This window comes from Engraulis encrasicolus, chromosome 7 (assembly GCF_034702125.1).
Source record: "Engraulis encrasicolus isolate BLACKSEA-1 chromosome 7, IST_EnEncr_1.0, whole genome shotgun sequence".
Lineage (NCBI taxonomy): Eukaryota > Metazoa > Chordata > Actinopteri > Clupeiformes > Engraulidae > Engraulis > Engraulis encrasicolus.
The window spans coordinates 41,140,103-41,164,653 of record NC_085863.1 but is presented as its reverse complement, the minus strand read 5'-3'; the positions used below and the strand labels follow the sequence as shown (position 1 = coordinate 41,164,653).

General features: G+C 47.0%; 1 protein-coding gene across 9 annotated transcripts in view; it reads right to left on the bottom strand.

Annotated features, from left to right (window-relative positions):
• Positions 1 to 1,916: 1,916 nt before the first annotated feature.
• mtmr4 (myotubularin related protein 4) overlaps positions 1,917 to 24,551 on the bottom strand; it is a 93,788-nt gene continuing 71,153 nt past the window's right edge. For 7 of the 9 annotated variants that reach the window (XM_063203561.1, XM_063203563.1, XM_063203560.1 and 4 more), the window contains 12 exons: positions 22,319 to 22,432; positions 20,730 to 20,926; positions 17,412 to 17,540; positions 15,131 to 15,242; positions 13,232 to 13,427; positions 12,004 to 12,189; positions 11,122 to 11,292; positions 9,902 to 10,056; positions 6,045 to 7,869; positions 4,718 to 4,858; positions 3,047 to 3,135; positions 1,917 to 2,382 (listed from right to left, as the gene is read on the bottom strand). In XM_063203561.1, coding sequence (XP_063059631.1) covers positions 2,205 to 2,382; positions 3,047 to 3,135; positions 4,718 to 4,858; positions 6,045 to 7,869; positions 9,902 to 10,056; positions 11,122 to 11,292; positions 12,004 to 12,189; positions 13,232 to 13,427; positions 15,131 to 15,242; positions 17,412 to 17,540; positions 20,730 to 20,926; positions 22,319 to 22,432 — 3,493 coding nt within the window. In that variant the 3' untranslated portion in view covers positions 1,917 to 2,204. The remainder of the gene's footprint in view (positions 2,383 to 3,046; positions 3,136 to 4,717; positions 4,859 to 6,044; positions 7,870 to 9,901; positions 10,057 to 11,121; positions 11,293 to 12,003; positions 12,190 to 13,231; positions 13,428 to 15,130; positions 15,243 to 17,411; positions 17,541 to 20,729; positions 20,927 to 22,318; positions 22,433 to 24,551) is intronic. The other 2 variants (XM_063203565.1, XM_063203567.1) reach the window with 1 other exon arrangement.

Sequence of the window (24,551 nt, the reverse complement as noted above, 5' to 3'; positions counted from 1 at the left end):
TTAGTAACCAGGTGTGATCCATGAGAAAAACAAAAGGCTTTAAAAAAAACAAAAACAAAAAGATGGCACTATATATAGTTTTTTTTTTCAAGAAACACCATTCAACAACACATACATCAATGTTTTGGGAACCACAGCCAATTTTTCTTTTCTTTTTAAAAAAAAAGGAAGTAACAGAAAGTTATTGTAATATTGAGAGCAAAATGACAACGTGTCATGACATCACATTCGGAGACAGCAGACAAAAGCGAAACAAGGACGTACAAAAAATATCTCTCACAAAACACCCCCACCCACCCCCACCACCCCTCGTGCAAAAAGTATGTGGGCTTATCCTTAACCTCTTGAATATCGTTACAGAAATCTAAATGGTCAACTTATCGTTCGGCAAAACCCACAAAATCAAAACGGACAGGAAATTGATGTGAAACACTTGTGGCCGACTCAAATTGCCCCACGAAAGACACAAGACCTGCTGAAAAGAATGAATGCATCTTTGTTCCAAAGGAGGAGAGACCTCGACACAAACGGTTTGGAAATTTTGCTATAAGAAAAAAGACGACTAAGTGTGTATGACCTTTTTTTTTAAACCCACTATCAAAGGCAGACTGTAAAACCGCACCAAACGCGCAGCTCACCGAAAGCGCTGCGTGAATATTAAATCAATCGAGTTCCCCTTAACCCCCACCTCCCCGTCAGCAATCCCTGCCCTACTCCCACCCCCTTAATTTAATCGCACTCCTGATCACAGACATATTACATTCAAGCATGGCAAGAGCCCACGATCACACAAGACAGCAAGTAAACAGCAGATGTATCCCTTTTGCTCGGGTTTGGTCTCAAATATCCCTCAAATATACAACAAACGAACGTGTAGTGCACAAAAAGAACAAAAATAAAAACAAAACAAGAAAAAAAAGATTTTTTTACTTTAGCAGCATTTTCTTTTTCTTTTTTTTCACCTTTAAATAGTTATGCCTCCAGTATGACGAAACAAAAGGCTTCCAAACTTTAGGGGCGGGTGTGAGAGAGATTGTCCTCTGAGGTGTGTGGTTGTGTTTTATGTTCATGTTCTGTGTCTGTGTGTGTGTCTGTGTGTCTGTGTGTGTGTGTGTGTGTGTGTGTGTGTGTGTGTGTGTGTGTGTGTGTGTCTGTGTGTGTCTGTGTGTGTGTGTCTGTGTGTGTGTGTGTGTCTGTGTGTGTGTGTCTGTGTGTGTGTGTCTGTGTGTGTGTGTGTGTGTCTGTGTGTCTGTGTGTGTGTGTGTCTGTGTGTGCGCGCGTGTGTGTGTATGTGCAAGCAAGTGGGGTAGATCATATTTTTCACCAATGTCCAATAAAGTTCATAAGGATGCTTTGCTGGGGCGTTGGAAGCTCCAGTTCTTGCCACAGTTCTCCTCTTGACCACTGGGTGGTGATGTGAGGAAACAGCCAAACTCCCCCTCTAATCACAGGGGGCCAGAGAAGGAGCCAGAGGCCAGCAGGACGCTGTAACCTCCCGGCCCAGAGAGACACCATCTACCACAGTAGCCGACGGGGAAGGCTTCATTTCAATAACCAGCATATCTTTTCAAAAACACCCATCCACGTCCACGTCCACGTCCACGTCCACACTAGTCCAGTCCACCCACCTTTCAAACCACATGTTCGTTCTCATCTTCAACTCATCTTCATTTCAGTCACGTTCTGCATGTCATCATGTCCACCACCCCCACCACAAGTCCAACTCTCAACAGGACACTAAATTCTTCCTCCTCTCTCTTCCTCATTTTCCACTCCTCCACCTCCTAAATGTCATCAGCCACCACCTCAGGGTGCTGGTCTAGGGCAACTGGAGATCGGGGGTGGTCAGCGGAGGGGGCGTGGGGAGTTGTAGGGTGAAGGCTGGGTTAGGGAGTTTGGGGCATTGGGGGGGTCGTTATAGCGCACCTCTGAGCACGTCAAGAGGACCAACCAACCAAATGCTGAGCGGAGCTGACCTGAGCCAAGCCGAGCTGAACCGAGCCGATCTGATCTGATCTGATCCAGGCCATTCCAGGCCAGGCCAAACGGCAAGACAGCTACAGACCCAGAGCTGAGCAGGGCAGGGGTTAGACGAATAAGAGGATAGCGAGAGGACAGAGAGAGTAGAGAGGGAGACAGACAGGTAGGTAAGAAGGAAGGTAAAGCTAGCAGACTGCTGGCTGCTGGTGTGGAGGCTAGGCTGCTCAGCTGGAGGCGGTGGCGATGGGCTTCTTGAGCTGCTGGCTGCGCATCTCCCGCGTGCGGGACTCCAGTAGCAGGTCGTGGCAGCTGTTGCACACCAGCACCGGGTCGTACAGCTGCTGCTCCGGGATGGGCAGCTTCAGATGGCAGCAGTCCTTACAGAACACGTTCCCACAGTTCCTAGACGCAAACAATACACAACAGCAGATAGTTTAGACGTTTCAGTTTATTTACACAACAAATAGTTTAGATATTCCAGTTAATTTCGTGGATTTACAATAGTAGGCAGCAGTCCAAGCAGGACGCGTTACCGCAATTACTATAAGTATTAACACAATTGGCAGATAATATAGATATTTCAGTTTATTTAGAGGATAATAGATAGATTAAGGTGGCATCAGTGCTTGCAGAACGTGTTACTGTAGTTCCTAAATAGTTCCACAACAGCAGATAGCTTAGGCAACTCGGGCAACTTTCATGATAAAGAGGGCCAACATTTTTCATCATCACCATTGGAGGGCCACATGACCATGCCCTTGAGAGAAGCTACAAGATGAGAATCGTTTTGTTTTCCGCATTTATACCTAAATGTTTAAATTATTGATTTGTTTATTAGCGGTTAAATATGATCTTTTTAAATACTATGTTCTATAGGCCACACTGAGTGTGGAAGTGGGCCATCTACTATAAGGCCCCCAGGCCTTCAGTTGCCCATCCCTAGCTTAGATAATTCGATACAGTATATTTCATAGACTTAGGTGGGTCATAGGTTCCCCACCCATGAGATAACTTACACAGTCATTCAGTCAGTCAGACAGTCAGACAGACAGCATGGGGACCCTACCTGCAGTGGTGGCGTCTCTTGGCAATCCAGAACTCACAGTCACAGTTAAAGCAGTGAGAGGCCATATGGTCTGGAACCCACCGTGTCACCTGCAGGGACCAGACACACGTTAATAATACAAACAGATAAATTCACACACGGCAAAAAAATGAAATCTTAGCAAGCTTATTTTTTCTAGTTTCAAGTAAAAACATCTAATCAATCTAATTTTAAGTAATAACTAGTACTTTTTAACTGGAATAACTAGTACTTTTTAACTGGAATTTAGATCTAGAAATTAGACTATTTATACTTGTTTTTTAACATTTGTCCATGGGGCAAGGTATTTTTACTTAGTGATATTTTTTACTTGTTGTAAGCAATATTTGCTTGAAACGAGTAAAATAATCTAATCAAGTAAAATATCTTGCCCCATGGACAAATGTTCGAAAACAAGTATAAATAGTCTAATTTCTAGATCTAAATTCCAGTTAAAAAGTACTAGTTATTACTTAAAATAAAATTGATTAGATGTTTTTACTTGAAACTAGAAGACTTCTTTTTTTGCAGTGCAGAAAGTCACAGACTGACAGATGCAAACAATTATCATTTCCCACATGTAGGAAGCCTGTGATATAATGCATGCATGACATGGTGAGCAATGACATGAAAAGTGTTAATCAGTACAAGTACAGCATCTGAAGCCCAGATAGGCCCAGGGCCAGAATAATGAATAATTTGTAACAACTCAACACCCAAACAACAATTTTGAATCATGGTCATTCCAATGTTCAGAACAGGACACAAGATGCACAACCCAATTACAAAGCAGAGAGGAAAGCAATGATTGTGTGTCAAGAAAAACACTATAGTGCCAAAACAAGTATTCGCTAACCTGCAAAAGGGAAGTCACTTGCGCTCTAACCTTCTTGGTGCTTCCAGTCCAGGACGGTAAATAATGGAAAGTAAACTGGTCCACTTCAGAAAGATTAGGCCAGGGGTGACTGGAGCACTCATATTCTTAAGTTATTTTATTGTGGTGCAAACATAAAGACTGACGTTTCGACCCAGTCAAAACTCTGAAGAAGACGCGCACTGGGTCGAAACGTCAGTCTTTATGTTTGCACCACAATAAAATAACTAAAAAGTATCTGAGTGCTCCAGTCATCCCTGGCCTAGTCTTTCTGAAGTGAACCAGTTTACTTTCCATTATTCGCTAACCTGCCTTGACTCACACATGACTCACACATCCCATGCCCAGCCCATATTATAATGTCTGTCCACCTTCTGCAACTATTACGTCCTGAACTTGATAGAACGCCTTTGGGATGAATTGGAGCGGAGACTGAGAGCCAGGCTTCCTTGCCAAACATCGTTGTGACACCTCACCAATTATGTTGTAGACAGCCTCCCAAGAAGAGTTGAGTCTGTAATAGCAGCAAAAGGTGGCCCGACATCATATTGAACTGTATGTGTGAGTCAAGGCACGTTGGCGAATACTTTTTGCAATGTAGTGTATGTGCGTGTGAGTTTTAGAGGTGCAGAAAGAGGGAGCATGAACTCTGAGGCAGGCTATGAGGCGCACTCTTGACTTTTGTGTGTGTGTGTGTGTGTGTGTGTGTGTGTGTGTGTGTGTGTGTGTGTGTGTGTACAGTATGTGTGTGAGAGGTGCAAAAAGAGAGGCTGTGAAACCTGGAGCAGGCTACGAGGCGCGCGGCTGACCTCTGTGTCCTTGCGCTCGATGCGGTCCCAGCTGCCCTCACTGAAGCGGTCCTCACTGTGGTCCGACAGAGAGTCCTCCTCCGCACTGTCGTCAGACTCCCTCAGGCACGTCTGCAAAACACACACGCACACGCACACACACACGCACGTCAGCATATATCCAACCTAAAAGCTCAAATAGTCCAATGAATCTAATTTTACATCTTATGATTCTTATAAAACCTATTTACTCCCACAGACTACGGTGGAAAATATTTTGCTATAATCAGCAAGTATTTTTTTTTATTATTATGTGTGTGTATGTTCATCATGTTAAAAAGACAAACATGCGTGACCAAGTGCAGAACAGAGGAGGATGGAGAGATGCAATGGTACAGACACAAAGACGGAGGTAAACATAGTCAACTCACAGCTGCTTAGGTAAAAGGATTCGACTAAAGGGCTCTGCATACTCAACGTGCGCACTTTGGCGCAAGAACCATTAAAATGGCAGCATCTGTCGCAACTCGCAGCGTGAGTTCTACAGCTGTATAAAAATAGAAAGCCAAACACGGCTGCTGTAGGGCTACTGAACGTCTGACTTATGACTTGACACAATGAAACATGGATGTTTGTTGTAGTTCCAAGACCATGTGAGAGCATTGTTCTGGCTGCAGAATTTATAATTAGATCGCCAAACACAACGTGCTTCTGAACAAAGTAAACAATTGTTTCACTGGACAACATTTAAGGGAGAAGATAAAATAACTCTGACATTTTATTAGCCTATCCTCAAAATGATGCAGGGTCCATTCTGTAGTAGCCTACAGTAGCTGTAGCCTCTCTTTGCAACTCCTGCTTTGTCTGCCTACCTGCATGGTCGCTGGTGGCGCACGGCAAGTTACAAAAAATGTGGGGTGCACGACCTCGCGCCGCGGCAGCTTGCGGAGGGGCGTGTGACGTAATTTTGAGCGCACGCCATCGTTGCGAGGGAGGTATGAATGAGGTTAGCGCCAGTTACGCTAAGTATGAATCTGCCTTAACAGTTACTTTAACTTTTATTATTATTTGCATGTCATTGCTTTGGTAAAACTGTAAATAAATCGTAAATGCTGACAAAGCACATCTGAATTGAAATAAGAGAGACAGCAAGAATGAAAGATGAGAAAGAGAGAGAGAGAGGGAGAAAGAGAGAGAGAGGGAGAAAGAGAAAAAGAGGGAGAGAGAGAAGGCGGGACACAAGAGAGACGAGAAAGAGAGACAGCGAGTATGTGCAACAGAAGTAGAAAGAAAGAAGAACAGGCGGTGTATGACTCACAATGTCGTCCTCGTAGTCGAGGTCTGGCTCGGAGGGCGGCGTGCAGTGCTGCCGGCTCTCCAGCCTCATCTGCAGCTGCCGCACCTGCCGCCGCAGCACCTCCACCTCCTGCTTGTAGGTGGCCTCGATCTGCCGCAGGCGCTGCTGCACCGCGTCCAGCGCCACCGGCAGCCCGTCGTCATCCAGGTAGGCCGGCGTCTGGCTCTGCTGATTGGCAGAGGCCATGGCCAGCGCTGCCGCCGAGTTGAGCGGAGGGGGCGGAGAGGCGCTACCCGACGGGGAGGACTGCGCGGCGGCCAGGAGCTGGCGCATGTACGGTGCTGAGGAGCTGGTGGAGGCGCACAGCGCGGCGTAGCTGCTGTTCTTCACTGCTGACAGCCAGGACGACGAACCAGCAGCAGCAGCAGCACCATTAGATGACCGATCACGATCTCTGTCGCGGTCTCGACGACAGCAGTGGCCGTTGGCGGTAGCGGTGGCCGAGGCCCCGTTGGCTCCGTGGGCACGCAGCAGCTTGCTGGCCAGGCGCCGGCTCTGGTACCCTCCCTGCTGGAGGGCCGACTGCACCCCCCCGCCGCAGGCCGACTGCACAAGGCCCTGCATCGTGCTGCCCCACGGGGAGCCCAGCAGCGTGAAGTCGCTCAGCTGGCTCTGCGACACCAGGCGCCGGGCGGCACGGGCACACTCGGGCACCCCGCCGCGCTCCCTGTCACGCTCACGCTCCCTGTCACGCTCACGATCCCTCTCTCGCATCACAGGCACCAGCTCCCCACCCTTACACACAGCACCCTGAGTCCTTCTGCCCTCATCTTTATAGCCAGCCTGTGGCTGTGATTGAGGTTGGGCCTGGTCTTGGGTCTGGGCCTGTGGATGTGGCTGGGCCGGAGACGAAGCCTGGGCCTCGCCTGAGCCGGCCCTGCGGAGCAGCGGACGTTGTTGTGGGGGGATGCCGTTCTGCTCGGTCAGGGTCTCGGTGGAGTCCTCCATCAGGGTGGGCCTCTTCATGGCTAAGAACCTGGCGGCTTCGCTGGTGCAGTCTTCCAAAGCCAGGGCCTCCTTCTCCTCACATCTCTCCTGCTGGCCCTCTGCATCCGTGTGGAGGCGGTGGAAGCCGTTCAGCTCAGGAAGAGGAGGAGGAGGAGGAGGAGGAGGAGGAGCAGAGCAGGTCTCTCCAGCAGCATCAGCAGGAACATCAGGAGGACCACAATCGGCAGTAGCCTGAGGAGTCTTAGGTGGATGTTCCTCCTCCTCTTCTAGCTCCTCCACCTCCTCCTGGTCATGGTGTCCCTGCTCCTCTCCGTCAGCCAGGGGTGGCAGGGGCGGTAGAGGGGGGGTGGCACTGCTGGGCAAGGCTTGGTGGAGCACCGGCGTGGGCAGAGGGAGCTCTTGGTGGCCCAGAGAGAGTGGGTGGGGCAGGCAGGGCAGAGGCTGGGTGGTCAAACACTCCTCCTCATCCTCCTCTTCTGCTTTCTCCTTCTCTCTCCCATCCACAGGAAGCGAGGGATGATGATTATGATGGTGGTGGTGACTGTAACGGTGGTGGGGGAAGCCGTGGCCAGGACCCAGAGGCGTCTGGGGCGGCGTCTCCTCGCAGGTCTCCACATCGGGGTCCTCGCTGCCCAGTCCCGTGTCGGGCGTGTTGTCCTCCAGGCTGTCGTCAGTGGGGGTGGCGGTGGCAGCCGTGTCCAGGGGGGAGCGGCCCGCTGGGGAGCTCCCCTCCTGGGGACAGTGCTGGTTAATGTTGGGGTCGCTGGAGGTGCGCGTCAGGGCCACGCCGTTCTCGCACGCTGACAGGAGGTTGTCCATGGAGCGCGTCTTTGGAAGTCTGCTCGCAGATAAAAGAGATAACGAAAAAAAAAACGCTTTATCGTAAACATTAATCTACGTATATGGATCAATGACATTTTTTTTGAGGCACTGACGTCAGGTGGCACAAGATCTAATGCTCATGTATAAATTAGTAATTGATAATTAATGTACTGCAATGGTTGTGTTTCTTAGATAATTCACTAAAAACAAAAAAACAATAAATAGTGGCATTAGCTGTCGTTGCACAACTCTGACATGTGCCATTACTGTCACATCATTGACCCATAGTATCGAGCAGGTGGACAGCAGGTGTCTTTTGAAGTCTACAGACACATGCATATGCTTGAATGTTATCCTCCTGTCTTGCACTTTTGTCCCGTTTCATCTATGCATGGAATATTCCTTGGTATGTCCATTGCTGTACATGCTGAGACACTGACAATAAATCCATCTCTGACTTGATTTTCAATAACAGTACATAACTTCACATAAGATGTGTTTATACTACACTGCATTGTGGGGTAGAAGAATATGCAGTTGATGCTCAAATGATTTAAACTCAGAACAGCCTGCATGCTCTCTACAGAAAACAAAAAAATAAGCAAGGACCTCCAAAATGTAATTTCAATTCAGTTATTCAGTTTACAAATATAGCAAGGTATCATACAGGCAAGTGCCATAATAAAATGAATCTCTCTGATGGACAAGAATAGAGTTTTGCATAAATTTCATCAGGGCTCAATGCTTAATAGACAGTCTCTTGGCCAGTGCCAAACAAGCAGGGCTTTGTACCGTAAGCTTCTAGAACTTTCAGTAGCACTACCCCTCCTCACCACTAGAGTTCAGGCTTCACCTACACTACTCTGAGCCATAGCACAGCTCAGACTACCAGGTGACATTCAGCTCTCCTCCCCTGATAGGCTACAACAGTCTCTGGATTATTGCAATGTTTCCACCCCTCCATCAGCTTGGCGAAACTTCTGCTTTTCACTACAAGAAAATCAGATATGATAAAAGATAAGGATTATCTGAACACAACAGCATGTCTCTCATGGTCTTACAGCCAAAGTTAACAGACTGGACAGAATCAAGACAGATAAACATGGTCATTGATTACAAAACCCCAAACCACCTGAAATAAACAACAGTGCAATGGAGAGAAGAGAAGGTGCATCTCAGGGAGCTCTACAGCTCTCCTATTGCATATTACTGACCCAACTCTGACAATACGTGCTCAATGACTGATCACAGTGCATTAAGCGCCCACCCCTAGTAATAACAATAATAATAATAATTGTATTTGTATAGCACTGTGTCATACAAGGCATGTAACTCAAAGTGCTTAACAAATGGGGAAAGAGAGATTTAAAAGGAGAGGTATAGAGGAGAGGCAGAAAAAGCAGGAAGGCAGAGGAAGAAGAGATAGACAGAGAATGTAGAGTCATAAGGTCAACGTAGGTTAGGACCAGGATTCTTAGATGTGTAAGGTCCATAGTAGCAGAGAAAACAAATTAAACCAAGGTCAATCGCATTGATCAGCATAGCCCATATTAAAGACCAGACATGGGTTAGCAATTATTAATGGGGGGGGGGCGAAAAAAGTTGTTTTATGTCCATTGTGTATTAATGGTTTGGTCATGACAGAATGGCTTAGAAGGAGTCAATGAATGCAGTGTGGAAAAAAACCAAAAAGTCTGGTAGTCTGTGCCTTGAGAGACAGGATATAATCAACATGCACTCAAACGGGCGTATTGCTGAGCAGCAACTGTTACATTGACAGACAGATGGGCGGTCAGACAGGCAGGCCGGGGTGCATGGGGGCAGAGGTGTACGTCTCTGTCTGCTACTCTGCGTGATAGTCTGTGCCTGCATATCTGTGTCCTGTTAGTCTGTGTGTCGGTCACTCTGTTTTGGTTGGTGTGTGCGCTTGACAGTCAGTCTCTGTTTTGGTGTGTGTATGTCTGCATGTTTATGTCTAGGGTGCGTGAGGTGAGGTCTTCTCCAAGGCAATCTCGTGTATGTGTGTGCGTGTGTGTGTGTGTGTGTACCTGTCTAGGGAGCGTGAGGTGAGCTCGTCTCCTGTGCTGCATGGTGACATGTAGATGTCTATGGCGTCCTCGGCGGCGGTGCAGGGGGACGAGGTGGGGAGGTAGACAGCCGTCCACAGCTGCAGGGCTCGCGTGTGACACACCGGCTGCAAAACCTGCCGACAACACACACACACACACACACACACACACACACACACACACACACACACACACACACACACACACACACACACACACACACACACACACACACACACACACACACACACACACACACACACACACACACACACACACACGACAGTCATTACATATTCAATATGACACTTGAAGAGAACACAGAAGGCTGACTGTGTGTGCGTGTGCGTGAGAGACTGTGAGTGTGTGCCATTACTGCATGCATTACATAACTGACAGACAAATGCCTAAACATCAAGTCTGAGCACAAGCTCACCACATCAACAACGCTTTATGGAACACAGGGTCATCTGGCACTGGACTGTTCCCCCCCCAAGGTCACATATCTTACCTGTTTAGGCACGCCAGAACCCAGCTTAAAGGGAAACTGGCTACAGAAGTGGGGTGAATGAGTTTAAAGGGAGAATTGAGGCCTGACCTTGTCTTGACCTTGGCCCTCAGGCATCCCATGTGCCACAGTGGAATGTTAACTGTCAAGGAAGCCAGACACGCTACACTTGACCTCCTGACCTTTCACCTCTGGCTGTCTGGATGTGGTGTGCATGTTAGAGCACATGCAGTTCACTTCTAACTTTGGGGAAGTCCTCAGTTACAGGGGAATTTGCATCTTTTTAAAGAAAGAGTCAACTATCACTCGTAGCCTCCAAGACACCAATGATGACATTAATGTGCGACTAGAAACTTGTTTTTGACAGAAAATTGTGCCCGTCTTGACCCAGTGTCTGGTATGCATGCTAGATCAGATGCAGTTCACACAGTTCCCCAACTTGAACTCCTCTGTAACAGGGGAAATTATAAAATATCAACCTTTCGCCTCAGGTAAAATTCACCTGCCATTACAATAGAGCTCTGCAGCTCCAGAGCGTAGGCCCTCATAAACAACAATGGTGTGGAAGTCAACACACACAAATTGTATAACAGAATGGAGCGGAACAGAAACCCTTCATCATCATTGGTGACTACTACACAATGAGATGTGCTGAAAATACAAGATGTAAAATGCATGTGGTCGACTGTACCATATCATGGCTGGGTATGTAGAGAAAGTTCTGGAAGTTCTTGTTGCCGGTGCGGAGCAGTGACCAGGCGGAGCAGGTGCGCTTGTAGACGTTGCGGGCCTCTCTCTCCCGCGCGTTGTTGCACAGGAAGGTGCCGTACAGACACGAGTAGGTGTGCTGCACTAGTTTCACCTGCAGAGCAGAAAAGGCCAAGTATTAATACTCTCTCACAAACAACAAATACACAATCACATTTAAAAAGCCGTCCTCAAAAGTATGCATTAGCAAAATCTTGTACACTGCCCTACAAAGACAAAGTTTTGGTATGAGGTTAGATATTCTGGTTACTGCAAATTTTACATAACAATATCTCTAAAACTGGACACATTTTGGACCATAAGTCTTAGTAAGGGTGATGTTATGTTATGAAGACCATTTTCGTTATAAACTGAAACAAACATAATTGTACATCATTGTAACAGCTGCTCTTCAAAGCACTGAACATTTGAAAATACTCGCTTTAGAAACACAGTTTAGGTAGCAACTCTATAGTTTCCAACATGCTTGAGTGGATATCAATTTGTCAGTCTGCAGGAGCAGGGGCTCGTGGTCTGATTTCTGAATGATGCGTGGCTGTGTCTGTATGGGTCTGTTCATGTGTGTGTGTGTGTGTCTGTCTGTCTCACTCTGCCTGTGTGTCTGTCCATCTGTGTACACACCAGGAAGGCATCATTGCACTTGATGAAGCAGGCCAAGTGCTTGACTGTGTGTGTGTGTGTGTGTGTGTGTGTGTGTGTGTGTGTGTGTGTGTGTGTGTGTGTGTGTGTGTGTGTGTGTGTGTGTGTGTGTGTGTGTGTGCGCGTGCGCGTGTGCGTGTGCATGTCAGCATCTCTGGCTACACACCAGGAAGGCCTCGTTGAACTCAAAGAGGCAGGGGAACTGCTTGAGCAGCTGGTGTACGCAGTCGAGCCACTGCAGGAAGACGGGGCACTGCTCGCTCACGTCGTCCGCGTTCTCCTGGTGCCCGCAGCGGTCGCCAAACTTGTGCCCAAAGTCCAGCCAGTCTGTCTCCACCAGCACCTGGAAACCCTGTGGCAGGGAGGGGGAATGCCGAGAGGAACACATTGTACTGGATGGCAAACAAATGGCTCCTGGTTGGCACAGGTGCGTTTGTGTGTCGGTCTAAATATACATTACTTAAGTTCAGCCAATGTCAAAGCACGCTGTGGCTGGGTGCTGTGGGGCACTGCATAGAATACCTGTAGTATGTACTACATGGGCAGCCAGGTTGATTTTAGGCCTGAGGCATTTCCCAGCCTTTCCCCATTACATTACATTACACTTAGCAGATGCTTTTACCCAAAGCGTTATTTTCAGGGTGATGGTTACAGTCCCTGGAGCTTTATGGAGTTAGGTGCCTTGCTCAAGGGCATCTCAGCCATGAAGTGAGATAGGGAGTGGAAGGATGAGATTCGAACCTGAGATTCAAACCCTCTGATCTAAAGCCCATCTCCAAAATAATTTAAGAGGTACACATTGTACTGCATGTTAGACACATGGCTCCCGGGTGGCGCAGGTGCATTTGTGTGTCAGTCTAACCACACCCATCACAAAATGACCCATCATAATGGCAACAGTAGCCATAGCAATAGAAATATCCATATATCAGAGTGAATAGCAATATTTCACAATGCAAAGACGTGCGTTGTTAACTATGGCAATAGTTTTGATTGACCGTAGTGTTTTTCAGTTGTCAAATTCCTACACAATGGCATCATTCAGCCCTATTTTTGCAGTTGGAATGACGGAGAAACTACACAACCAAAAAGCTACAATGGGTTTAAAAATTACTTTTTTTGCTATTGTCATGGGTCTTTGTGTAAACAGCCCTTTAGCAGGCAATGTTGCAGCAAATAGACACAATCAGGAACATGGAATCCATTCTCATTCATTCTCATTTATTCAACTTAATGGCTGAACGATTGTCCACCTGTGAAAGAGGCTACAGCAAAGGGGACTCGATAGTAAGGAAACAAAGCATTTATTTTCATTCCTGCATTGTGTAGCTGAGTGATTGTACAAAGTGTGTGTGCGTGTGTGTGTGCGCGCGCGTGTGTGTGTGTGTCCACACCTCCATGGTCCTGTAGAAGGGGTCCAGGAGGATCTTGGCCAGGGCCACTATCTGGGGCGTGCGGTCCCAGCCGTCAGAGCAGTGGACCAGCACCGGGCGCCCCTCCCTCTCCACCGCCGAGCACACCAGAGTGGCCGCCTTCAGCATGACGGACAGGTGCTGCAGCCAACGGGTGCTCTCCAGCGCAGACAGCCAGCTACAGGGATACACAGAGATAAACAGTAGTTAACACTCAAAAGGTTAACATAAACCAGCATAACCCATTGAGACTGGGATTGATATCTGTGCAACACAGCTGCAGCATCTACGCATATATACTGTAATTCTGGTATATTTCTTTGACCCAAAGATTCCTTTAATACACAACTTTTTAAAGTATTATATTGATTCTGAGCCTCCATGTATAATGATCTATGGTGAGGCTCTGACACGCACCCGTCAGGTCACGGTGCTGTTCTACGGCGACTCGGCACTACTCCCTTTTTTGTTTGTTTGACTTGCATTATGTATCTATGGATAATGATGTTATGTATGTATCTATGTTTTTTTGTTCATTTTTATTGTAAGACATCTTGACAAGAAACCCAACAATAAAATGAGAGATAAACCCATTATTATGACTAAAAAGGACTGTTCAGTCCTCACTTCTCTTATTGATTGTAAAGGAGAAGAAACAGGAAAAGTTCAGAGTTGAAGTCAATGTTTGAAACCCGCGGCCCAGATTGTGGATTGACATGGCTATCTAGGTCAGCCGGTGTGGATGCTTATTATAGACCCGGGAAGCACTGCAGTGCTGTCTGTGTAACACTGTGTGCAGAAAAGGGCAGTGAGAGGATCACTTTACCAGCGTGCTGACAACACCCATCCCTACCCCCAGCAGCACAGTACCAGCAGGCTGAATGCCTTACCTTACAAAACATGCAACCAGATACAGTACATGCTCCACACGTATAGCATGCGCTGCACACAGTCTCCCCCCGCAACTACAACACCGCCGCAAACATACGATACAGAGACTACATTTTCAAAATACATCAGTGTTCCGGATGCAGTACATGGTCTGCATACTCACAGTCCCACCACAACTACAACAATGTATGTACTGAATGCAGATACAGACACAACATTTTCAAGGTTCTAAGATTACACAAACATCAGTTTGCCCATGCAAATGCACTATGATTCCGTCACTCTCCCTCCAAGCTGTCAGGAGGGACTGCCAGTTTCATCTTTGTATAACTGCCTATGTCTGACTATTTTATATTTGTATAATGTAGCTGCATTTTAGTAGCTTGTTTACGGTAAAAACTGAATGCTGAATGCTAAAATGTGAAAGTGTGAGAAAGTGAAAGTGTGAACAGTGACATTTGTGGGGAGGAGAAAGAAGGGGTGATGGAGGAGAAGGAAGAGGAGAAGGAGTAAGAGGAGGAAAATTAAGAGGATGAGGATGAGGAAGATGAGGAGGAAGATGAGGAGGAAGATGAGGATGTGATGAGGGCATGGGTAAAGGTCAGAGAGATTCAAGAACAAAGGAGACTCTTCTCTTTAACTCTGCTCGGGACAACCCAGAGCAAGCAGGACTGGGACATGCAAACATCAAAGGCATCGCTGGTGCAGCACAGACATCTTCTACTTTCTTCTTTTTTGGTATTAATTAGGATGCATAACTGTGACTAGACTGCATAACTGTGACTAGACTGCATAACTGTGACTTGTTTTTGACTAGCGTTCCAAACACAGGGATGATGTGAAGAGGGCATGGGGTGGAAGGGGGCGGGGATTATGTGGCAGTAGCCTGATACTGATTGGTGATGGAGGAGGAGGAGGTGGAAGAGCATGATGGGGAGGAAGAGGAGGATGCGATGGGGGCAAGTCTTAAGGTCGGGGGGATCCACTTACTTGCCGGGGTCGGGGATCTGGCTGCACACGACCCTCAGAGCCTGGAATGAGTTCCTGATGGAGTGGATGTTTGCCATGCCCATGAACATCACCTCGCAGTTGGGGTAGTACTCTGCACAAACACACACACACAAACACATGTGCGCGCGCAAATGCACACACGCACGAGGAGGACATACTTAGTACTTGAGTCATTGTATATTCAATATGGCACAGCAACAACATGCATGTCCATAAATCTCAACTCACAGTTGGGGTAGTACTCCGTACACACACACAGGCACAGATACGGACTCAAAAAGACAGACAGACAGACAGACACAGTGTTGACACAGACAGACAAGACAGAAGCATGGCGTAGTGAGTCATGTCTGCCATTCATTAACGCTAAATGAATGTTTTCATATTTTCATTTCTCACAGCGACATGGCGCACATTAGATAACGAGCTGCTGAATGCTTTCGTGAGCTCGATTATGCACGATGACTGGGATTTGTCATATTTAGGTTCTGCTCAATTTGCCTCTGTCTGGCAAGCAGGCAGGCAAATGTGGAGGGGAGGAGAGGAGATAGATTAGGGCAGAGATGAGAGTGTGAGATGAGAGAACTGGTGAGAGGATAGAGGGAAGGAGAGCAGAGAGACAGAGGATAGTGGAAGAGTGGAGAGCAGAGGAGGGATGAGATGTGAGAGGAAAAGAGGAGAGGGAAAGGGGAAGAGGAGAGAGAAGAACAGAGAGGAGAGACGGGGAGAGCATGACGAGAGAGATGAGAAGTGTGGAGGATAGAGGAGAGCAGAGAGTGGGGGAGGAGAACAGTGGAAAGGTGAGAAGAACTGAGTGGAAAAGAAAGGAGAGGATGAGAGAGAGAAAAGAGATGAGCGGAAGAGAGAATATGAGCATAGAGGAAGAGAGTGAAAAAGAGTGTAGGAGAGAACAGAGTAGAAAAGAAGAGGCGAGAAGTAATGAAAAGAGAGGATAGATGAGGGGAGAAAAGAGGAGAGGGAAGCAGAGGAAATGAACATAGAGGAGAGAGATGAGATGAGAGGAGAGGAGAGCAGGGTGGGACGGATGAGGCAGGTTTTATCCCTCGCTACTCCTCCATCATAGCCAAGGTGACTCAGCTGTGGCTTCATCTACACTGCTGTAAACAGATGGGAGAGTAGCAGCTCGGATGTGATGCGATGGTAGACTGTGGGCTAGATTTCGTAGCTCCTTTAGAAAACGAGTTTTGTTCTCACTCTCGAGTGGCAACTTGATTTTTCTAATATAAGCTCCTGACAATATGTAAAGCAATATTCTGGCTGTTGCCACGCTGAAAAGTTGCACGTTGATATTAAAAAAATAACAAAAATAAAAAAAGACTAGGGATGACGTCACATAATGCACAGTCAATGGGAAGTCTCCGCCCCTCAAAGTTGAAAAGGGAATATTTATCCGCATATCGGGCTTTTTTCATAGGCAGATAATTCACCTAATCCTTGAAACAACGTAGGCATTTCATTCCTGACCATTTTGCTTTTACTGGAAAAAATAACACAGCTTGCATTTCTTTACTGACACGTAGTTTTTTGGCGAATTGATCTACCCCCGTCACCTCATTGATCTATTGCTTTGAGGGAACATACCTGTCCTCTTTTTGGCATTTATCTCTCGTTGCCTAATGATGGTCAGACAACCGAACACTAACAGCGAAAAAGAGCACTTCTGAAAGTTTGAGAGATTTTTTTTTTTGGCATGTACACAACAAGTGAGCCCACTTACCCCCCAACTTGTAACTTTTTGCCATGAAATCTGACAGTTCCGGGTAGCATGCACGCGCTAGCTGTATTCTGCCTCGTTGACTTTGCATTGACGTGACGTCACTCGGTCGGCTAGTTTTTGTTGTCATTTTTGTAAATCAATGTGCAAGTTTTGAGGATGGCAACAGCCAAAATATTGATTAATGGGTTGTCAGGGGGTTATATAAGCAAAAATAAAGTTGCTACTCATTAACAACAACGAATTGACAAGATATGAGACTGGGACCACCACCTATGGGGGACGATAAGACATGACAAGAGGGATGGCAAGCCCACTCATTCTTACCCGACTTAAACATGTACAACGACACACACACACACACACACACACACACACACACACATGTCACACACACACACACCAACAACATTAGTCACACATACACACACATCCGCCACACCCATCAAAACCCTTATCTCTTCATCAATACACACACACGCCCACCAACACAACCCATTCAGACAAAGAAGTGCCTTTACCCACCTTCACACTCGCAGCCGCCCCCCTTGGCACGATTGGCCACTGCAGCCGTGTAGGAGCGGGCATCCAGGATCAACAGCTTCTGTGGTGCAACGCTGGCATCGGGAACCGGGCACCCTGTCAAAGAGGAGTCTGGGGGGTGCAGAGAGAGAGGGGGAGGAAGACAGCAGAGAGGAAAAAAGTCAGAGGGAGGACGAGAGGGAGACGGGTGAGGGGGGGAGAGAGAGGGAAAAGAGGGAGCAAGGGGGAGGAGAGAAGATAAAATGGAAACATTAGCTGCATGATAGATGGATAGATGGAGCGAGCCTGGGCCGTCCTCTGGAGGAAGGATAATCGATAGGGCCTCCCAAGGATCACTGCAGCAGACTTGGCGCCATGGCAATGCAGATACAGTACGTCTCCACAGCGGCTGCCACCATGTGTGCGTGCACGCGCGTTTGTGTGTGTGCGTGTGCGTGTGATGGTGTGTGTGATTGTGTGTGTGTGCGTGTGTGTGTGATGGTGTGTGTGATGGTGTGTGTGATGGTGTGTGTGATTGTGTGTGTTTGAGTGATTGAGTGATTGTGTGTGTGTGTGTGTGTGTGTGTGTGTGTGTGTGTGTGTGTGTGATAGTGTGTGTGTGTGTGTGTGTGTGTGTGTGTGTGTGTGTGTGTGTGTGTGTGTGTGTGTGTGTGTGTGTGTGTGTGTGTGATGGTGTGCGTGCGTGTGATGGTGTGTGTGATTGTGTGCGTGTGCGTGTGATGGTGTGTGTGATTGTGTGTGTTTGAGTGATTGTGTGTGTGTGTGTGTGTGTGTGTGTGTGTGAGAGTGATTGTGTGTGTGTGTGTGTGTGTGTGTGTGTGTGTGTGTGTGGGTCTCTGGAGCCCATCATGGGACTGGCATTAGTGTTATTGCTAAGTGGGCCCTATATGTCTGGTTCATTGCAAATGCACTACTGACATAAGCTGTATTCACTGCTTGTGGGCTTCCCCTACCAAGCTGGGTACGGCCACTCTAAGCTAATTTTACTATCTGCTCCAAACGTACCACTACTAACGCCGCCATCACAGTGCTGGACATTGCGTGAGATATTGCAGGGCACTGGACTGGGTGCAGAATAGAGCAAATGCCAAGTAGATACAGGTTGGAAGCAGAATGCTCACTTGGAGAAACCCAAACATGCTAATCAAAACTTGGCTGTGTTAATAATAACCCCTGTCTTTCACCCTGTTTTTTTTTTGGGAACATTATTTTCAGGTCGAAAAACATTCTTTAGTCAGTGTTGCTTTAATGACAGCGTTTGTTTCTAGGGTTCCAGATAGCGTTATTATTTGCATGATGAGCGTCTAGTCGAAGTCAGAATTTGTTTGTTCATTCACCCACCAGCTTCCTGTGTGTGCTGCATGCATGCGCTGGGAAGCGTATCTAGCGTGGACATTTCTGGCAGCCCGGCTGTTGCTAGGACCACCAGCCTCATTTCTATTCCATACCGAACACAGAGCCAGGGAGAAGAACAGGGACAGGGAGAGAGAGAGGGATGGAAGGGGGGAGAGAGGGAGGCAGAGAGAGGTGGGGAGTGGAGAGAGAGGGATAGAGAGCGAGTTGAAGAGGGAGAGAGTATGTGGAAGGAGAGAGAGAGCAAGCGAGCGAGCGAGTGAGCGAGCGAGAGAGAGAGAGAGAGAGAGAGAGAGAGAGAGAGAGAGAGAGAGAGAGAGAGAGAGAGAGAGAGAGAGAGAGAGAGAGAGAGTGAGGGTGAGGGTGAGGGTGAGAGAGAGAGAGAGAGAGAGAGAGAGAGAGAGAGAGAGAGAGAGAGAGAGAGAGAGAGAGAGAGAGAGGAGTAAGACAGAGTGAGTAAGAAAGAGGGGATGGAAACCATCCCAAAGAGCAAGAAAGGGGGCAGAGAGGGAGAGAAAGATGGAGTGATAGCAAGAGATAGAGAGAGCAAGACAAAGAAAGGAGCCCTCTCCCCCACTAAAAGCCTCCGCATTCTTGGCCACCAACACGCAAACAAAGTGGAACACAAAGGATGCCCCCGCCACCCCGCCACCCCGCCCCCTCGCATCCGGTCCAAACTGGAGACCCTTTATCTGCACTCACACTCATGGGCATCAGGGTGATGTAGTGTGTGTGTAGTGTGTGTAGTGTGTGTAGTGTGTGTGTGTGTGTAGTGTGTGTGTGTGTGTGTGTGTGTGTGTGTGTGTGTGTAGTGTGTGTAGTGTGTGTGTGTGTGTAGTGTGTGTAGTGTGTGTGTGTGTGTGTGTGTGAATCTTAACAAGAGCATAATTAAAGATGGCATTTCCCGGACCATAGCTTGGCGTAACATAATATCCTGATTGGGGTGGCAGCTATTGTCACACAGGTACACACATAGAGAATTTAATTGGTGTCTAGTCACCATCCGGATGACGGACTGAACTGGGCCAGCTGGTCTGAGGTGATTGGGGGGGGGGGGGCAAGGAAAGAGAAAGAAGGAGAGAGAGAGAGAGAGAGAGAGAGAGAGAGAGAGAGAGAGAGAGAGAGAGAGAGAGAGAGAGAGAGAGAGAGAGAGAGAGAGAGAGAGAGAGAGAGAGAGGGCGAGTGTGAAAGAAATAAAAAATGTGACAGAAGGGCTGCTTCTCTCAGTCTGTTCTTCTCTGGGGATGCTCTTTTAATCATCCTTCCAAGTCATGGTGCTTCAAAATAAGCCAAGATGAATTTGAATGACTCATACCAGCATTTGGATTTCTGTGTCTAAATATGGATGCCTTTCAAGGTTTAAGGTTTCAAATGAATTTTGATCCATTAGGATTCAAAGCTGTTCTCGAAGGGCTTCAAGCATTTCAAGATATCCAAAGACATCAACTATAGACAGAAGAACAACTCTGGAAATTAAATCAAGACATTCAGACATTGTTTAGAATGTTTTGTTTTATACCGAAAGGGTCGACAGAGTATTTATTAGGTTAGCGAAATGGAGAACAAAAAGAACATCATAAAAGTAACACCAAGTGGCTTTCTCAACCTAAAAATAACGCTGCCAAAATCAATTCAGTGGCTCATCAGCTTGTAACTACTCGCTAGAATTCACATTGTTGGTGGAACTGGTAGCGTGGTCCCATCCCTTACTGAACCCTGTCAGATCTCACACACATCCAATTTCTTTTAGTCCGGTGAAGGCCCAAAACGTAAAGTTCACGTAAGGCAAGGGAGAGACGCCCACTGACGAGCTCCCTTTTAATCCATTTTGTATTTTTGTGACGTTTTGGGGCCACCACAGAACTTTCTCAGACTAAAAGCTTTCGTCTGAGGAATAGCCTTAGCCAACTGATTCACAGCACCTCTAGTACATGGCACTTTACTCACCAAAGTCACTGTCGGAGCTGTCGGGGCCGTCTCCACGTGCCTTGCCGGTGAGGGCCCCGGGCCCCCGGGTGCCACGGTCCAGCATGCAGGCCTTGGCTATGGAGGTGACCAAGTACTCATCATCCGTGTTCCTCCAGCCCCACCAGCTGATCTCCGGCTGGCTGCAGCGGGCGATCACAGCACCGTTCCTCTGGTGCCTGAGAGAGACACACAACATCACAAGATGTTAAAGGTGCACTGTGTAGAGCAGGTATTGCAACTATGCTGCTCATTGAAACTGTGCTGCCTTTTGCCAAATTTGATGATTAACTTAATAATAAACTAATATACTAGGGTGACCAAAGTACAGTAAGTTTTGAACCTAAAATGTATTTTTGCTCATTCAAAACGGTGGACATGGAGAACATTCCCCTTTTCATGTATGAAAAGTTTCCCAGTCATAATGAATACTTACAATTTGATGATAGTGGAAAGTATTTGTGAAAAGGGTAACATTTGTGAATGGGCAGCATGAATAGAAACTGCTTAAAAAAATACACAGTGCACCTTTAAAAGACAAGGAGTCTTTTAAAGGGGTAATGTGACCAAGAAAATGAGACAAAGACGGCTTTTTCATTTTTTGATAATGTGCTTTGGCATTATTCTTTCTCTTTCATTACAAGATGTTGTACGCTCATACACTCATAAACTTTGTTCATGAGCAATGAAAAGTTTTTGTGAACAAAAAAAGTAATAAAAAAAAGTTTTCCTCAGAAAAAAGGCCAGTAAAAAATGTGTGTGAGATGTGCAAAAGGAAATCTGCTTCATGTCTTCAGTCTGAGGCAGGAATGTTCCTAATCACAGTATGGTATGCTGCTAATGATGAATAGAGCCTGCCCATGTCTTATTGAGGGGATGACAAGTCCCGCATAGCAGTTACCTGTATCAATAGTACACGTGCGTTGACTGTGTGTGAGAGAGTGTAATATACCCTATGTCAGTGGTTCTTAACCTTTTTTCTTAAGGCACCCCCTTACCGGTACCCAAGACTAGCCACGCACCCCTAACCTAAACTTCTACAGGTGTATACCCACTAAAAATTATTTCAGTGATCAATTACAATGATTCTTGCTTGAGACGATAATCAGTACCTTTATGACTTTACATGAGGGCCAAAACATTTTTTAATTCTAATGTTTGCTAGCAGAATTTTGGTCACAACCTCAACAAAAACAAAATTCCGCGCACCCCCTGAAATCTCTGGCGCACCCCCAGGTGGTGCCCGCACCCCAGGTTAAGAACCACTGCCCTATGTTACCAAAAGTATTCACTGCAATAGCTGCAAAAGGTGGACCGATATCATATTGAATGGGATGCAAGTTCAGTTCAAACAGTATGTGAGCGTCACCCAGCAAATACTTTTGGTAATACAGTGCAAGTACGCCCGTGTGATTATGTGCCTACTGTGTGTGTGTGTGTGTGTGTGTGTGTGTGTGTGTGTGTGTGTGTGTGTGTGTGTGTGTGTGTGTGTGTGTGTGTGTGTGTGTGTGTGTGTGTGTGTGTGCGTGTGCGTGTGTGTGTGTGTGTATGTGTGTGTGTGTGTGTGTCACCTGTAGGCCACCACAGGGATCCTCTTCCAGGACCTAAAGGAGGCTACACTCTCCAGCTCCTTATCTGTGATCCACACTGGCACCAGCAACTTCTGGGGATAACTGGAACACAGCCTGAAGATGGGGGAGAGAGAGAGAGAGAGAAAACACGAGGATAGGTTGACAGGAGTCTCTTGGGGAGGAAACCGAGGAGTCAGTGTCTGTCTACCTCTATAGATCTATAAAATAGTTTTGGCTTGTCTGGCACGTAAACAGCTGAAATGGAAACAAATTTAATGGAAAAAGAACAGTGTCTGAGGTTGGCTAATCTGTTTTTTTCCATTTTTTACAAGACATGGGGAACTGAACAGAGGTGGGATATTTAATCCCCATACAGTAAAAAAGCCTCCAGCACATTGCTTCTACCTGTGCCCTCTAAGAACACATGTGCTCTCACGTGTGCCTGGCTGATTAACCTGTATACTAATTAGTGTGCTTATTAACATCAGCTGGTCCAGAAAATGTTAGAATAATATAAACATGAAAGTTTCTATTTGCTGAAGCCAGACGTTCAGTACTTCTGGACACGAGAGGGGAAAACATGACTTTGCTGGTGTAGTTTCAGAGAGAGGTGTCCAGGGGGGAGAGGAGAGGGGAACATGGGCAACACTGGCCACACTCCACCAAGAAAGACTGGGGAAAGAAGCTGGGGGAGACGTCATTGACCATAGGGGGGAAAACTGACCTTATAAAACGAATGAATATCTCTGATTTTAAAGTGTTACAGGCTGAAGTGCATTCAAAGCTGTTGTAAAATACTCTATAAACCTCGGGGGTGCTGCTGCTCCTGCTGCAGCATTGAGTTCCAAATGACTACAACACAAACAGTTCACATGTGGATTTATACAACAGCGTTACAGTCGGACACTTTGTCAAAACAGGAGTGAATGCGCCCATTTACTGGGTATGAAGTTTCAGTGATGTAATGTAAGCAGACTTCTGGGAAGGCTGTAATGCGATACCCACACATGAGGATTTTTACCGATTCCTCTCAAACATGTGCTGTAAATATTGCCCTCCATAATTTATTTGTACATAATCTACACACATCTATAACCACCTTTACTTTGATCCATCTGTACTGTAATAATCTGTACACACTACACTGTAATGCGACACCCACACATGAGGATTTTTACCGATTCCTCTCAAACATGTGCTGTAAATATTGCCCTCCATAATTTATTTGTACATAATCTACACACATCTATAACCACCTTTACTTTGATCCATCTGTACTGTAATAATCTGTACACCCTACACTTCTGATTAGATGCTTATCTCCATGTTACTCTGCAATGTATTCATGCTTTCAATCTAATCTAATGGCTGTTCCGTCATCGCATCAATGCCCAAGTTTCGTCATTCTGATTACCTGTTTCCATTTCCACTGATTTTTCTCTGATTTTTCCTTTAACCCTTCCTTCTCTCTTGGTAGAATCAGGCATGCAGGCACGCACACGGAGAGACCGTCAGATGAATTGGCCATGTGACTGACCCCTTGTTTACGTAGCTTGCGCTCCCTGCATCGCCTGAACTCTGGCTCCAAGCTGTGCTTGTGGCCCAGTGAGTGTCTGGTAGCTCAGGGTGAGTGTGTGTGTGTGTGTGCGTGTGTGTGCGTGTGCGCGCGCGTGTGTGTTCTGCAGGTGCACTTGGTGACAAAGTCCAGCCTCTATGCAGGTGCGTGCGTCATCTCAGTATGAAGTGTTGCGGTGTGTGTGTGTGTGTGTGCGTGTGTGTGTGTGTGTGTGTGTGTGTGTGTGTGTGTGTGTGTGTGTGTGCGCGCATGCCCTGGTGTGTGTGTGTGTGTGTTATTAGAAGCTCTGAGTGTGCTGTATCATGCCTGGTGTGTGTGTGTGTACTGTACGTGTATGCATGTGTGATGTGTCATGCCTGGTGTGTGTGTGTACACGAGTTAGTGTGCGCTCGCCGTGTGAAGTTCCGTGACTCAGACATGTCAGTAGGGGCCCTGACTGATGCAATTTATTACCTGCTCTCTCCTTCTCCCTCACAAACACACACACACACACGCACACACACGCACACACACGCACACACACACACACACGCACACACGCACACACGCACACACGCACACACGCACACACGCACAGACACACACACACACACACACACGCACACACGCACAGACACACACACACACACACACACACACACACACACACACGCACAC